The 16556-nt window shown below is 37.4% G+C and overlaps 1 protein-coding gene across 1 annotated transcript in view; it reads left to right on the top strand.

The window, feature by feature from the left end:
- TRIM24 (tripartite motif containing 24) overlaps nucleotides 1-16556 on the top strand; it is a 67893-nt gene that overhangs the window by 32153 nt on the left and 19184 nt on the right. Inside the window, exons 3-11 of the mRNA XM_075755269.1 lie at nucleotides 1517-1664; nucleotides 3903-4035; nucleotides 5331-5447; nucleotides 6590-6704; nucleotides 7392-7538; nucleotides 10190-10307; nucleotides 13667-13932; nucleotides 14584-14748; nucleotides 16348-16527. Of these exons, the coding sequence (XP_075611384.1) occupies nucleotides 1517-1664; nucleotides 3903-4035; nucleotides 5331-5447; nucleotides 6590-6704; nucleotides 7392-7538; nucleotides 10190-10307; nucleotides 13667-13932; nucleotides 14584-14748; nucleotides 16348-16527 (1389 nt within the window). The remainder of the gene's footprint in view (nucleotides 1-1516; nucleotides 1665-3902; nucleotides 4036-5330; nucleotides 5448-6589; nucleotides 6705-7391; nucleotides 7539-10189; nucleotides 10308-13666; nucleotides 13933-14583; nucleotides 14749-16347; nucleotides 16528-16556) is intronic.

Here is a 16556-nt window from a genome sequence, read left to right as displayed (position 1 = left end):
TTTATTGTTAAGAAAAGAGGCGGAAGAGAAAGAAAAACCAAGCATAAGATAAAAAATTTAAGAAGATTTTTAAAAATAAAACTTTCAGGCTTCCTTTTTGTAAAGAAACACAAAAGGGGGCACAAGGCCAATTTTTTCTCCTTTGCAGGTCACCTTTAATGAAAAGGGAGTGCTTCAAATCGAAGTGACAACAACAGGGGTCAACAACCCTTGCGTTGTAACTTCATTTTTCAGAAGATACTTGCTTTGAGAGGCAGCATGGTCCAGAAGAATAAGCACAGCATTGGGAATCTGGAACTCCTATGTTCAAATTCCAGTTCTGTCAATAACTTGCTGTGTGGCCTAAGGCAAGTTTTGTGCTAATTTTCCTCTTTTTCTTGAAGGGGAAACTGGGACTTAGTTCTACATAAATATTATCTGCATAGGATGTAAATATTTGTTTCCTCTTTAACTTAGTCTATATTTATCTTGTGCGGGTGCAGAAGTTGGATTTTTTTTTTTAATCAAACTGAAAACTAAACTAAAATCTAAAATTTTCTCCTTGTTGCTCCTGCTAGCAGAATTCTATCACTGTGATCTGTAGATTGGAGCAATCTTCAGACATCTTGAGGCTTTTGTTTGCAGCAGTGCTAAACATTGATAGAAATGGATTGTATTTACCTAAACAAGTATCTGCATAAGCATGTTCACTGTTTTTACCACCCAAAACCCATTGAATGACTGGAGAGGCATTGTATAGGAGGAGTTAAAAACGAGATAATGTTATGAACATGTGAAGTGGTGTTGTCCATAATTCATTGTTTTCAACATGTTGTTCAAATTGTGGATCCATAGGAATTTTTTCTTGTGTATTGACTCTGTGCAGAGAGGTTTTAGTCTGCTGTCAGGTTTGTTTTCCATAATTAATTTTTTTTCCCTAGTTCTCTTGGCTATAGTGCAAAGAGACCCAGAAATTAACAGGCCACAGATTGAAAATTATTATACACTGGTTGCAAATCTGTTCTAAGGTCGCTTTCCTGATAAGCTTAACTGGAACATTACGTGGTGATGCAGAGGTTCTTGAGAAGAACCCCGTTCAATACTGTGTGTACTTCCTGAAACTCTAAGCGGTGAACAGAAACTCAAATTAAAGCTTCTGTGCGAACTGAGGGAGGCTTCTAAAATCAGAGCAGTGCTCATCATGTTCTGTCTTTAGTAAATATTTCACGAGATCCTACTGTATATAGTAAACATGTGGCTTCGAAGTGTGCAGTGTCGGGCAGAAAGTGATGGTTTGACTTTTATCACGTCAGGTAAAGGTTTTAGAGTAACACTAACAAAATAACCGCTTTCTTTGAAAAGTCATGTTCAATTACTTGAATGCAATTATTTATAGTGTTCCAGTACCTTGGGCAGTTTTCCGTTCTCATTTCACTGTTTTCAGAAAACTGTAAAAGTGCACTGGTGATATATGAACCATAGCTTGCATGTATATTCCATATTTATTTTGACAGCTATCTTTTCTTCCTCGTGTCAGGTCTGCACAAGTTGTGACGACAATGCAGAAGCTAATGGGTTTTGTGTGGAATGCGTAGAATGGTTGTGCAAGACCTGCATCAGAGCTCACCAGAGGGTTAAATTCACAAAGGATCATACCGTAAGACAAAAAGAGGAAGTATCTCCAGGTAATACACTTGATTTATAATTTCACAAAGAATCTGTGTCTGCATTGGAAAACTGTATTAGACTACCACATTTTTTTTTAAAAAAGATAAATTTAAAAAATTGTATTCCTTAATCCTAGTAAATATAAAAGGACAGAGTCATGATATAACCCCTTGGTGCATGTGAATTAGTGGAACCATGTTATTTTTTGGTTGGTAATAGATATATTTTAATGGTTTCGTGCCTCCCAGTCACTTGTTTGAATTTCATTGCTGAAGGCTGCAACCATTTGGACAAATTCTGGTGTTTCTTTGGTCGCTCTCCATCTAAGTGGATCTCTTAAATAATCCTGCTAACAAAAGAGAAAACTTTATTTCAGGCATTAGATGCATTAGAACGTAGCTACTGAAAAGGGAGACTTTGTAATGGCTGGGGGTATGACAGCTGTTTTTCTGTCAAGTTTTTCTGTCAGGTATGCTGCATAGTGGTAAGAAACCCTACAGATTGGTATTTCGTATAATTTTTATGTAAAGTGTTTTAAACCGTTAAATACACAGAGATCTCATCTTTTACCTGGAATGATTGCAAAGTATTGTCTAGACTTTAAAGATCAGCTGCAGAAAATACTTCTTTATGCATTTAGCTCCTCTAGTTTTTCTAGAGGTCTACCAAATGGTTTATATGATTATTGTTTACCACAGCACAAGGAGCACTAATTGATTATATTTTTTTCAGCACTCTGATAATAAAGTATGCTCAGTTAGCAATAAAGCATGCCAGAATTCATGTTTTAGCTAAGTATATTTTAAGTTTGAAATGGTTTTCCTTAGAAATTAAAGGGAAGTATGTTATGAATTGGGTGTTTTTCCTCAGTAGATCTATAGTAATTCAGGTTGGAAGAGTCCTCAGGAGACCATCTAGTCCAGCCTCTTACTTAAAGCAGTCAGTTGGCCTTGAGAACCAACAAGGATGGACGTGGTGTACAGTATAGCCTTTGAGAAATCTTGACTATTCTCTTGGTAAAAAAAAGGTTGTACTTTTATTCTTTGAGAATCTCTTTTGTCACAGCATATGCCCCTTATGTCTTGACTTTTAGTGACATAGTAGGACAACTATAAACATAATACCGTGCTGACAAACTGGTTCTAATATGTCCATTGGACTTGCGTGATTTATCTTGTAAATATATAAATTATTTTTATAAATTATATATTTTCATTCCACCATATCTAGTCCTGTGAATTTTATATATAATGTGGGCTTTCACTTCTGTAATCTTTATTGCTCAAAGGGTGGCTTCCAGTATGATACTTCGGAGACACACATTGTATTCTATATCCCACTTTCAGATGTGGTTGATCAAAAGTGAGTGCTGCGTGTACTTTCAGGAGAGGACAATAGTAGGTAAAAGTGTCTGTTACGCTGAACGTGACTTGTTTGTAGGAACACTCTCTCTGCATTCAGGCGTCCTGAGAGTCTGATAGTCAGTTTCAAAGAATTTTGACTGAAGGATGCAGATCTGAAAATAAGTTCTCCCAGATTTCATGGGTGTGGAAGAGACACCTTCTTGATCTGCAGTGAAGGACAGGCTGCAGTGTGAAGGCAGTTTTCGTTACAGGCCATATAATCCTCATGAACTCGGTGTCCAACCTAACTCTTAAGACATTAGGCTTCCTCGGTTAAATTGCTTAAAGAACATATTTCATTTCTATCATCTGGTGGTATTTCCTATGCTCTTTGGTATTTGCTCACTAGGAACTGAAGACCTCTCACCCATTTAGAATGGGGTCCTGAATGGACTGTAGTAACTTCTGGTTATTAGATTCTGTATGTTTTACACTTTTGAATGCTTGTGTCTCAATCTCCTCAAACCCCCTTTCACCCATTTGACTGAGAAGACAGAGCAACGAATTAAGTCAGCAATCTCCTCATTTCCATTTCAGAAAGGAACTTGCTGGTTGTGCAATGTGTTTTGCAACTGCAACAGTACTGGCTACTCCTTTTGTAAATAGTTTTGTGGGGCCATAGTAAGTTATGGTAAAATAGGTTCTAGACGTTTTCCATGAGAGAGGGTGTTAGCTCCATGCTTGATCAAGAGTGAGACATTGCAGTTTGAGCTTACAGCTGTTACATTCTTGGTTAGGTGGCCTGATACACATTTCTAGCATCTAGGTGAGGAGTATGGTAAGGAAAAACAGGAGAATGCAAATGTTTAATCATTTCAGGAGGCTGGACTGACATCTTCCTTTATTCCACAGAAGCAGTTGGTGTGACCAGTCAGCGACCTGTGTTTTGTCCTTACCACAAAAAGGAGCAGTTGAAGTTGTATTGTGAAACCTGTGACAAGTTGACCTGCCGAGACTGTCAGTTACTAGAACACAAAGAACACAGGTACACAAAGAACACAAAGAACAAAGTGTATGTTTTTATGCAACTCACTTATAGGAAGATAGCTTGAAGTCGATTGTGGCTCTAGCTGTATGCAATACAGTTGGGTGAAGAAAGTGCAAAATAAAATTTTCTGCTCAGAAATTAAGCCCACAAATAAACAGATTGTATCCAAAAGCATGTGGCTGATGAGTGTGTGATAGTTTAGAATAAAACCTAATTCTTCTAGTTTTTAATCTGGTGACTTAAGCACAAGACCTTTACTGTAAAGTTATTTGGATAGAATTTGTTGCTATGCAGCTCTTCCAGGAGTCCTTAGAAAGCACAAGGGCTGTGTTATGCAACTGTATGCTTATGTGTAACTTCTCCATTTGTCCTTCAACAAGATGGTTATATAACGGGACATTACCAAACAATTTCAGAATAGAGGAAATGGGCATTTTTTTCTGTGAAGAGCCCTTCAAAAGGAAGAGTAAGCCTAAAGTTTGGCTATACTTTACTTTTATAACATTATTTATAACACTCAAATCTTTGGGTTGCTGTTCTTTGGTCATCTCTTCCTGGCCACAGAAGCTGAAAAGCAGGATTATATACAACTTCTGAGTACAAGGCAATAATCTTGCTGGCTAACGCATGCAGTAATGGTCTGCAACAGATGTACTCTTATGTTAAATATTAATATGCTCTCTATACCTGATGCAACTACTCAGAGAACTTGCTTGCCTGATCAGGTGAACATCAATAGGTGGAGAAGCGTTGGCCACTGTTGCTGCTTGGAATGGGCTAAACCTTGCTCTTGCAGAGCTGCAGTCTTACTCTTCATTTCTTCTTCTCTTAGGATTTATATCCCTTTCGGAATGTGCCACCTCTTTTTTCCCTCAAATTGTTGATGATTTCAGTTCCTTCATTTAAAATGTTGTTGACTTCTACTGACTCAGCGGTCTCTCTTTGTTCTGTTTCTGCATCCTTATCTTGCATGAAGTAATAGCTTACATGCATTTTCACTTACAAAGTGATGGCTACACCATAACATTAATTTTTCTTTTGCTAAAATTGGGCTATGGTCATGCAGTATCCCTTCATATTGATGAAAATCATAATTCTTAAAACATAAACTACAGGAAATATACTATAAATAAAATCAGAATTTGCTGACATATACTTCCATGATGACAGTTAAATTCTGGACTTGAGCAGCATCTTGCTTCAATTAAAGAAGTCTTTTGTAAGGCACTCAGGTTTTTAGCAAGTATATCACACCTTTTGCATGTGTAAATTTGCACTGTTATTGACTCCAGGTACCAGTTTATAGAAGAAGCTTTTCAGAACCAGAAGGTGATCATTGAGACACTAATCACCAAATTGATGGAGAAGACTAAGTACATAAAGTATACAGGGAAGCAGATCCAAAACAGGTGTGTATCAGATTTTGAGGTTAAAACCAACACAGAGGGCAACTGTATATACACTGTAATTTTTTCAAAATGTTTAGATTAGGGCATTTTGTGTCTCTCTCCTTTTATCTTTCCAGAAAGAGACATTCTAAAATCTCCAGTCTGTCATAGTGACTGTTTCTGGTTTAGTGTGCTTGGTTGTGTTAGGTAACTTCTGCTCAGCCTGTGGACTTAATGGGCAGCAACAGCTTGGGTGCAACAAAACAACTTATGCAATAAAGACTGTAGAAGGCAGTCTTATGTTCTACCCCACCATCAGCACACTTATTTTCTTAATGTAGATCCCTCTTAGAAAGTGAAAGGTTATGACTCATGTTTTCATAACGCTTGTGACACACATGTGAAGATTTATGTAATACTTTTATTCCTGGGGCTTTATTCACAAACCAGGGAGAAAAATAAATCTGTAAAATGCGTGCTGCACTAGGCCTGTGTAAGTGCTCCTGCAGCAGAGTTCAGCAGGAAGATTCAACACAGTACAGGATGCTGAGTCCAACTTGAACTCTTCCTCTCTCTTTGCCCATCTTTGAGGATGGTGGGGATGGAAAAACAAAATAGCAGACACTCTTCTTTTGCTGCATCTAAGTGGTTATTCTCCTTGCATCTTAGCAGTAGTGGTTTTCACACTCTAAGGTTATCTTTGCTGTTATAAGTTTGAGCGCTATTGTTGAAATAGCTAAATAAGAAAATCTATTTATTGGTTTTGTTTCTGGAGTGCCATTCTGCCTTAGATGGAAATTAGACTTAAACAGTTTTGATTGCCATGGACCATTCCAGAAATGTGCCAGACAATTAAAAATCAAGAATTTCAATTACAATGAGCATTTAATTTTTGTCAGTGGCAGATGTCAGTAATTTTACAGACTTAGGGCATTAGGATTTGCCACCAGTTAATTAATTTTATCATAGGTCACTGGTACTTGCTCTTTCTGTTTCTCCCAGTAATTTTCCTGACTGTGTCTGATGGTATATGTATTAATTGGTGCATATGACCAAGAAATATTGTAGTCTCAGCAACAGACTAGAGGGGTTTTTTTAAAATACTATTTGCAGGGTGGGCTTGTGAGCTAAAGAACATTATTTTCTATACTGTCTACTTACAGAATTCTTGAAGTGAATCAGAATCAAAAGCAGGTGGAACAGGATATTAAAGTTGCCATATTTACACTGATGGTAGAAATAAATAAAAAGGGAAAAGCTCTGCTGCATCAGTTGGAGGTAATTTCATTTCTATCATAAGAAACAAAAATGTCAGTCCTAATATTTTTTGTAGTGGATTCACATTAAAATAAAATCCATTTCTAGCATTAGACTCATGTACATGTCCTATTGCAATTCCATAGTAGAAAGATGTCCCACACAAGCCATTTGACCAAGTGGGGTTTTGGTGGAGGAGGGGAGGAGGGTTTGGGTTTTTTGGGGGGAGATTGTTGTTTTGTTTGTAATTATTATCTGTGTTCACTGCTTTGTGAATCAGGGCTATCTCTGAGCCCAGTTTTTCTCCAAGAAAGTTTCTTTCTCTTTCTTTTGCAAGTCATAATTCTATACGTCATGCATGAAAAATCTTTCCATCAGAATTTTTTCATAAATTCGCGGGTCCAATAGCAAATCAGAGGAGAGAATTGTCTAGAATAGATACCTGGAAAAATATTACCTCCAATTGTGTTTTAAAAAGTCTGTGTGTATAGACACACACACACATATGAAAATGGGAATCTGCACAGGAAGTCCTGATATCTTGAATGAATGTATACTGACTTCTCTGATAGCTGCAGTCAGGGGACAGGGGTGCTTTTTAGAAGAGCTAAGTGAAACCACTTGATCATTGTGAATTACAAATATGAAAGCTAATGCCTGTTAACTGTAAATGGAACCCTTTGACTGGAACTGCTTTTCTACTTGCAGACTCTGGCAAAAGAGCATCGGATGAAACTTCTGCAGCAACAACAGGAAGTGGCGGGTCTCTCTAAACAGCTGGAACATGTCATGAATTTTTCCAAATGGGCAGTTTCCAGTGGGAGCAGCACAGCACTACTGTACAGCAAACGCTTGGTAAGGTTAGAAAGATAGCCCTTTCCATTTACTTAGAGACTATAGTTAAGGCAGATACACACGCACATACTTGTCACTAACACTAGGGAGTTAGACTTTTAAATGACTTTCTAGATTGGAATATTTGTATATGATTTTTCATGGTTTTCTCTCAAACATAAATGCAGAGTGTTTCTAATAATTTAGCTCGCTGGTCACAGCACTCTTCTGTTGCGCCGCCATAGAATTATTGTACATCTGCAGAAGTAGGGACAACTCCTTTTCTCTGGAGTGAAAACCATGAGGCTATGAACCACTGGGGAAAATGTTGTGTCCCCTACATCATCATTGAGGTTCTTTTCAGTACTTGTTACAGCTTCTGAGTTCAGAGAAAGATGGTATTTATATATCAGAGTCTGATATCCAGCATTTCAATGTGAAAATTAATGTATTGTTTTGTGCTGTCAGACTCATCTTCCACTAAGTCTTCAAAAATTGATCAAAATGAAGCTGAGGCTTTTGCTTGTCCATGCAAACAGTTATGAAGCTAAGCATTTCAATGCTATAATAACACAATCTGAGTGCATGTGCTCTCGCTAAGCTGACGGCTCATGATGAACAGAAAACCTAAAAGACTTGAAGTAAAAAACAGATAAAAAGCTGACCATGATTCATCCAGAGGTTACTAGATTGTAATAGCCTGATGACAGAAATCTGTGGCAATGTTGAGGAAAGATGCTAGATCCCTTTTTTTCCAATTCCTATAACGGGATCACAAAGTTTTTTGTTTTATTTTCTTATTGCTTAGTTGAGAACCTACTGGGGTTTTTTTGTTTGTTTGCTTTTGGGGTTTTTGGTGGTGTGGGTTTTTTTAATCCGTTAAAATGCTGCAGGTTATAGCAGATAGTGGAATATTACTTGGGTTTAAGTAGTTAAATTCATTTGGCCTGCCTTATACTGCCTCAGCCAGTCATATTTTTTAATTGAACAGAGAAAAAGGGCATCAAACTGAGTCATGTTGTTTATAATTGCTTAGTGTTGCCACAAAGACTTCTGCTATGTGAGTAAGAAAACAAGTTATGTAGCAGGCGTCTTAATCTTACAAACATTACGCAGTTGAAGAAAAAGACCTTCTAGCCCATAAAGCCTCAGCAAATGAGAAATATTTTTCAAAAGAACAGATCAGCTTTAGGCTCCTGATTTTCTTGCTGAAAGTTGGTGTTATCTGGGAGTAGAGTAGCTACCCTGTCTGCGGACATCTGGAAAATCTGTTCCTGAGCAGTGATGCACAGAGGAGCATGTGAGACTTCTGGTCCAGCATATCCAACCATTTGAAACTAGGAGGAAGGAACGCCTAGCAGACTTAAGTGCACAATTACAGCTGGGAGGCAATGTCTATACTTCAGGGAAATAACACACTAAACAGTTTGCAGGAAGACAGGTTTCCCAGCCTAGTCCTCTAGCATGAACAAAACAGTAGTAGCTACACTATTACTGGCAGGAGGTAACTAGTCTAGTCATGAATTTATCTACAATATATATTTGTGCACGATAGGAGGAATATATGGAGCTACTAGTATTGGTGACAGAACAAAAGACTAAAATTTCTATAATGTAGTATACTTGATTCAGGTAGTGTACACAGAAGTCCTAGGAAATCTATATTCAAAATAGTAGTGCATTTCATATTTTCCATTGCCATTAAAAAAAACCCTTAAGTCTTGCCAAATGTTTTTTGTATCTGGTCTAAAACTGACCTGCCTAAAATTGCAAGAAAAATCTTGTAAACTGGAAGCTCTTACAAAATTCCTATGTAAAAGATAACTAATATCATTTTAAATGGGTAAGATGATTTTGTCAAGTATGTCTCTTGAACTTTTCCAGGAAATAATCTATTATTCAAGAAAAATAAGTGTTGAACTCTTAAGTTTTTTCTGTATCTGCAGTGTGTTGTTCTAAAATTATTGCAAGTGTTAGATATTACTAGTGAAACAACTGCAAGAAAATACTTTCTTTCTAGGAACTAGATAAATACTGAGCATTTGATAGAGTATTCTGCTTGTGTAATGATAGTCAAGTCCTTTGGAACCAAAGGGTTGGAAGAGTCGGAAAATATCTGTGAATCTGAGAGTTTTCAAAAACAAAATTTATAAAATCTGTTCTTTGGCTCTCTGAAGAAAACTTAAATTTATTACAAAGGAAAATTCCATGTTATGATACTTGTTGCCAAAAGGATGGGATACTTTTCTTTGAAAGAAAAATGAATGGGCTATCATAGGTTTTGGAGAAAAAAAACCCTACTATGGTTATGTGAGTCTGTACTTCACTTGCAAGTAGTTCCAAGTCATTGAATGTAATGACCAAGTTTGAGGAAAGATACGTATTTCTACAGGGGAGAAGAATTAATTTTCTTTACGTTGTAGTTGATTGCTTTTGAAAATTACTTTAGGATTAAGGGAAAGATGTTAAGAATACCTCTTCCATTTCTACCGTGGACAAATTTATCTATCTTTCACCTCAATTCTCTAGGGGCGTGTTCAGGGGTTTTTTGTTGTTGTTTTTTTGGGAGGGGGTTTTGTTTTGCTTTGGCTTGTTTTTTTAAGACTTTTTATGCTGTTCGGATACATGGCTCTGGCCCCAGTGAATAACGTCTTGTTTTGTTCCTGTTGTAGATTACATATCGACTACGGTATCTTCTCCGAGCAAGGTGTGATGCTTCACCAGTGACTAACAATACCATCCAGTTTCACTGTGATCCTAGCTTCTGGGCTCAAAATATTTTCAATCTAGGTATGATAAAGTTTTGTTAGCCCTTTGCCGTCTTGATCCTATTTTGAAAGCAGCTTTCTTTTTGTGAAGATAAATAGCCTATACACTACTCATTTTTTGGTTTACTTTGTTAACTTTGTTTCCTTACATGTAGAAGACATTTAGAGTGCATTGTATAGGAAAAAGTATTTTTTATGAATACTTACGATAAAGTATTAACAAACTTACCTGGCTTGAATGGTATGTGTGATGGTGAAAGTAGCAGCTTTGAGTCTCCTGGGCAATACAGGTGCCTTTTGGCTTCTGAAACAAGGAACACAATCTATAACTGTACTTTGCATCCTAAGAAAGGATTCCAGAAGTCAGCCTTATTCTGCATCTTCCAGCCCTGTCTTCTCCTTCAATCCCATCTTGCCAAGCTGAAACCCATAGCAGCAGCATAACATGTTCAAGAACCCCCGTTTGCTCCCTTGTCATGCTGAACAGTAAGCCTTGGAGAACTGAGATGAAGGGAATGGAAGAATGCCAAAGAAAAACAGGAGAACAGAGAAGAGAACACCACTTTTTGAGAGTTGTCTGGATTTTGGATTGTCTTTCCTGAAGTTGTGGGGTGGAATTCAGGAGAAAATGTTTTTAGCAGAGTTGCAAATGTACTTCATCTTCATTATCCTAATAGATTTTTACCTGGTCTCCAAACTGGTCTTTACAAATTTTCTTACAGCTATAAGTTGCTAGGGTTTTATGATACTGGTGAATCCCAGAACCTGGAAGCTTTGCAGGTAGCCTGCTTGTGTGATTGCCTGAAAGCCTGAGTTTAATGGAGATAAGCATCCTAGGAACTCAGCAGCTTAGGAGCAGGAATTGAAGCTTAGAGGTCTTTTTAGGATGTTGACTGCCGTCATGCTTCATTTCTCTCTCCAGTGTTAGCTTGATGGGCATTTTGGGTTTTTTGTCATGTGCAGAATGCTTTGTGAGACACCTGTGGGACCTTTTCTGCCTTTCATCAGAAAGTGCAGTCTGCTGTACTGATATACAGAGAGGTGCAAATGTACGTTTCTCTACAAAGGTAGAGAAGGAAAGTGCTTTTAAGGCAAACAAGCTCCTTTCCCCACACACCAGGACATTGGATGGTAGCAGGGAAATTCTCCAACTTCCTTTTTTGTAAACATTTTTTTTGGGAAAGGAATCAAAACTGAACCTCTTGTTTCCAGAAACAAACTGTCAAGATGTATGGTGATAACTGTGAACTGTGAACTGCTGCTAAACTGAGAAGATGCTTGTCAAGAGGGGGCTCTTTTTGTGTTTGGTTTTGGGGCTGCTTTTTTTTTTTGCCTTTCTTTTTTTTTCAATTTTTTAAATCTGTTTATTTAATGAGGTGTTGACGTATGTTCCCTTAAATTCTGAGAAGTGCTACAACAGAAATGGCACCTGTGTAGATCACAACAGGAATTCTTGTAACAGTTTATCTCTTTAAGTGATAGATAAAACCAGATCATATTTATCTGTCTAGTTTCAGAAATCACAACCTTTAGGCTGTTACATTTATGATCAGACGTGTTCAATTTCTGTAGATACACCAGATTTAAGAACCACTAAAGGAAAAATGAAGTCTGAATAAAGAAAGAATTTACTTTGGGAGTTGCTTGAATTCTAGTCAGGTTGCTTGTTGCTGATAGTGTGATAACATTTGTACACTAATAGGATAGCTATCATGGATTTCAGAATGTATTTAAGAAAATAAAATACATTTAAAGTGTTTGAATTCCACAAATTGTAACCCATGATTTTCTAGAATAATGGAAGGGACTCATTCTCTGTAGTACCTTTGGGTAAGTGGCTTTATACCACAGATGTTAAGTCTGGAAAGACTTGAGAATGTAATTAGACTTGGAGAGAACGGAATAGAAGTGGGTTATCAGTTTGACAGTTAATTGTAGTACAGTCAATACCATTTGTTGTCAAGGTAATTCCTTTTCTACAGAAAGAAAATAAAACAGATCTATTCTGACTGTAGTGAAATATTTCGTACAGCCATATATGGGAAACAATATTCCTTTGTGTTTTTCTCTGCTCACTTTATAGGAAACATTGACTAGACCTATTACAGGCTTAATAAAGGGTATTAGGCAATAGGTTGGTAGGTTTTTTCCATTTTGCTTAGCATATTTAATATTTTTGTTAATGGCTGATGTGGTAGAATCATAATTGAAATGTTTACAACACCAAAATTACGAAGTGTCAACATGAAAATAGTATTGTTGATGACAGCTTTCTGCCCTTCTCTGCACTACAGTATGTTGGTTGGCCTAGACTCCCTCTGTGCCTATGTCTAGATATGGGACTAGAGCTCTTGGGATGAAAAAGAGGAATATAAAATGCAAGAAGTTTCCTCATCCGTCAGATAATCTACCCCAAAATGAGCCAGGTCAGACTGCACAGGAGCCACAGAGACTGGTGGATGGATATGAGGAGAGAAGTGGCAGAGGGTGATTTCAAGTTCTGCTGTAGCAGGGATTGTCAAACTGTCATGTGGTGTACCCACGTCATGAGGTGAACTATCCTGGGAACTAGCCCTAAGTCTCTGGGAGAAGGGAGTATGAGGTGTCTATCTCACACTTGTGTTAAAAAGCTCTTGCACAACCTCCCACAGATCATTGGAAGTTTTTAACTCTGTCTTGGACCATAACTTTCTCTACTTGACTCTCTTTTAACAAAAAAAAAAAAAAAAAGGTGTTTTTGTCTTCTCCTGTATAAAGAGTGTGCTATTCCCTTGAATCAAATCAAGCTCTGTTCTAGTTGGAATTCATCTAGACTAATCACACTATGTGTCTCCAGATACAATCTCTCACCCAGCATTAATGTCTAAAAGTCACCTGTCTTGTCAAATTTCCTTCCGAGTCAGTGGAGAGAGGTAAAACATCTCCTGGAGATGTCCATCACATCCTAGAATTGGTGGTGTGTAGCAACTGAGTATCATCTGAGTATTCCATGATATTGACTCAGAGGCCAGAGAGGATCACAATACCTTTAAGTTTCATGATATAGTTCATGATCTTTTTATCAGATGATTGGATCAGGATACTCTTTCCCATTGAAACTTTGCTCCTGTGCTCTCCTGGAAAGGCCAGGACATCTTCCTAGGAGAACCCACCTTAGAGAGGACACTGTAGCATAAGACAATTTGCTGTAAAATGCAACCATTTTTTTCCACAGGGAAATAAACAAAATAAATGGAGTCCTCTATCTCATGTTTATCCATTCTTTACGTTACAATAATGAATGATGACTGCATGATATAAAAGGATCCAATTGTGAAAAATAGCATTTCTGCTAACTGCATTATTTTGTGATAGTAATTTTATTTGTTTTGTTTAAACCAGGTTCTTTGGTAATTGAAGATAAAGAAACCCCACCACATATGCCCAAGAGCCCTGTGATGGAAACAAACTTACAGCCACCAGGCAGCTTACCTTCAAACCAGCTGTCTAAGTTCCCAACACAGATAAGCTTAGCTCAGCTCCGACTCCAGCACATGCAGCAACAGGTCATGGCTCAGAGACAGCAAGCTCAACGCAGAGCAGGTCCAGTAGGTTTACCAAATCCAAGAATGCCAGGAGCCATGCAGCAACCTCCTGCTTCTCATCACGTAAGTTATGACTATTTCCAGAGAAGACTCTCTTTTTTTCCATGGCACTGAAGGAGAAAGTAAAGAAAGTTAAGATAAAAGAAAGAAATTAAGTCTAGATACATAACTTCAGATAACTTCATCTTTAGCACATGGCTATGTAAATGGGTTAGGGAATATTTTCGTTACTTAGAATTGAATGGGCATTTTACACTTCTGTTGCAGAATGTGTGGTAGCATTCAGCCTATTTTTATTCATTAAAAAAAAAAAATAAAATCATATGGTGTCCAGCTATATATAGTGCAGAGCTATATATTTTGTATCTTTTTCAAATGATTAAAAAGTGAATCTGTCAATTTTTTTCCAAGGCTTTTTTGCATAAAACTCTTTGATTCTCCCATATAAATGTCAAAGTTGGACATACTCTCAATGACTCTTGTGATGTATCTGCATTTATTATATCAGAATAATTTAAAATCATCTACTAGGTTTTGTTTTTAACAAAAAAAAAAATCAATGTGTTGCATGCTCATTCAGATAAATTGTGTGCTACTACTTGTTTGCATCGAATTTGTTAAGAGTTTCAGAAGTTTTAAAGGGCCACTTGATATCTGTTCAATGTTCCAGAAATTTTTACCAGCTAACTTACAGAATTGTTTGTTTTCATGCAGGCACCTCCGCGCTTGATTCATTTTCAGAATCATAGCCCCAAGTCCAATGGTTCAGCAGTTCCTGCACAACAGATGAGATTTCCCCAAAATCAGAACCTGCCAAGGCAAGCAATAAAGCCCAACCCATTGCAAATGGCATTCTTGGCACAACAAGCTATAAAACAGGTAAGAGTTTCTTTCCCTTTTCACTTGCCATGTGAAACATCAAACTTGCCATGTGAAACATAAAACATCAAAAGTGCTTTATATCTTTTATATTATGTTTCTAGAGTGCTTTTCAATTAGAACAGAAACTGCATTTTTCTCTATGACAAGATACCCACGGTTTTGTCAATGAGATAACTGTCAAGTTTCTTTCTTTTTGACAGTTCCAAGCTGTTGAAGCATTACAGAAGTGAGCCATTGTGTGTGCTGTGTAGGTGTTCCATTCTCTTGTTTGCTATTACTGTGATTTCTGACCACTTACACAAACCGTAACGTGGCCATGGTCAGCACACTACAATCGGTGAATAGACAAAATATTAAAAATAGAAAATCCCACTATTCAGCTTGAGGTTAGTGACTTCACTAGGAACCAGGTAAAAGCCTGACTTAAAAGCTAAAGCTGCCACCATTTTCCAGAGTATGCCAAATCTGAACTTTGACAGATGAGGAGAGAAAAAGAAAGTGCACAATTCAGAAAGTGCTGAATAAGACTGATCAATACCTAGTTAATTAGCAGTTGAACTGGGGCAGAAGCAAACACTTCAGATATTTTCTAGATGCTCAGGAAGGCAAATAATTTTTTATTAAGAAGCATGTTAACACATGAGTAGTTGTGTATGTGGAAGGAAGGAGAAAATCACGTCACTAGAGGTAGGCAGGGAAAAATCAAATTACTCTGATCTGTGACCTCAGAAGTGGAGTAATACCATTCATATTTGCAACGCTTATGATGTCAGAGAACTAATTCCAACTAACCTGAAGAAAGCTGTACCAATATCTAAGAGAACCCGTAGTAACAAAAACTATGTCACTTCTATTCTGTTTCTCTGAAAAGACGATTGGCCCATCTGCAAGCCTTTCTTTCAGGTATTTTGATTATCTAGAAATGGCTTTCTGAAACTAGAAACCAGTAAATAGAATGACTGACTAAAAGGAACTGAGCAGAGTCAAATTTTGCCTACAGTTACCATGAAATTCCATTAAAGTCATTGAAAACTGCATATATCTGAACGAGAAAGAAATTTAGTCTGACTTGACCGTGCATTTCATGTCATGGTGTTAAACGTATATGTGGGTGGAGATCCAATCAGCATTTCAAATTCTTAATCACTTTAAGTTATTAAGGGAAGCACAACATCAAATAGTTGATGGCGTCCAAGTGACGCTATAGCTATTTACTTAATAAAGCACTGGAGCAGTTGTGCATTCAGCCTATTATCTGTGATGCTTTTTTTTCACTAAAACTGTTATATTTCTCCCACAACACTGTCAATGCAGTGTGAAATATTAATAGATACTTAACATTAAGATACAGCTTTGCATTTAAGAACTCACATTCATTTCTTCTATTGATAGTTTTCAACTACTTGTCATCTTCCCTCATCTTGTAAGATTGGTTCTTGAAATTAGGTAGCTTCAGAGTAAATCAGGTTTTTATGTTTGAATTCAGCTTACTGGACTAAGCTGCTTGTTTAACTGCTGAGTTAGAACCAGTGTATCCAGTAGATGTGATCTCTTGGAAAATAATGCTGAATTGTGATTATCGTTTTTCCTTTTTAGTGGCAGATCGGTAGTGGACAAACTTCAACTGCCCTTTCAACTGCCAGCAGCACATCGTCTACTCCCTCCAGCCCTACAGTCACTAGTGCTGTAGGATGTGATGGGAAGACATATGGTCCCCCCGTGATAGATTTGAATTCTCCAGTGGGTAGCTCCTACAATCTGCCATCTCTTCCTGACGTAAGTGTAACATAAGAGCAATGTTTTAG

Source organism: Balearica regulorum, chromosome 1 (genome assembly GCF_011004875.1).
Source record: "Balearica regulorum gibbericeps isolate bBalReg1 chromosome 1, bBalReg1.pri, whole genome shotgun sequence".
In the NCBI taxonomy this organism is placed as follows: domain Eukaryota; kingdom Metazoa; phylum Chordata; class Aves; order Gruiformes; family Gruidae; genus Balearica; species Balearica regulorum.
Note: the sequence above shows the minus strand (reverse complement) of the source record. Positions and strands in the feature narration are given on the sequence as shown.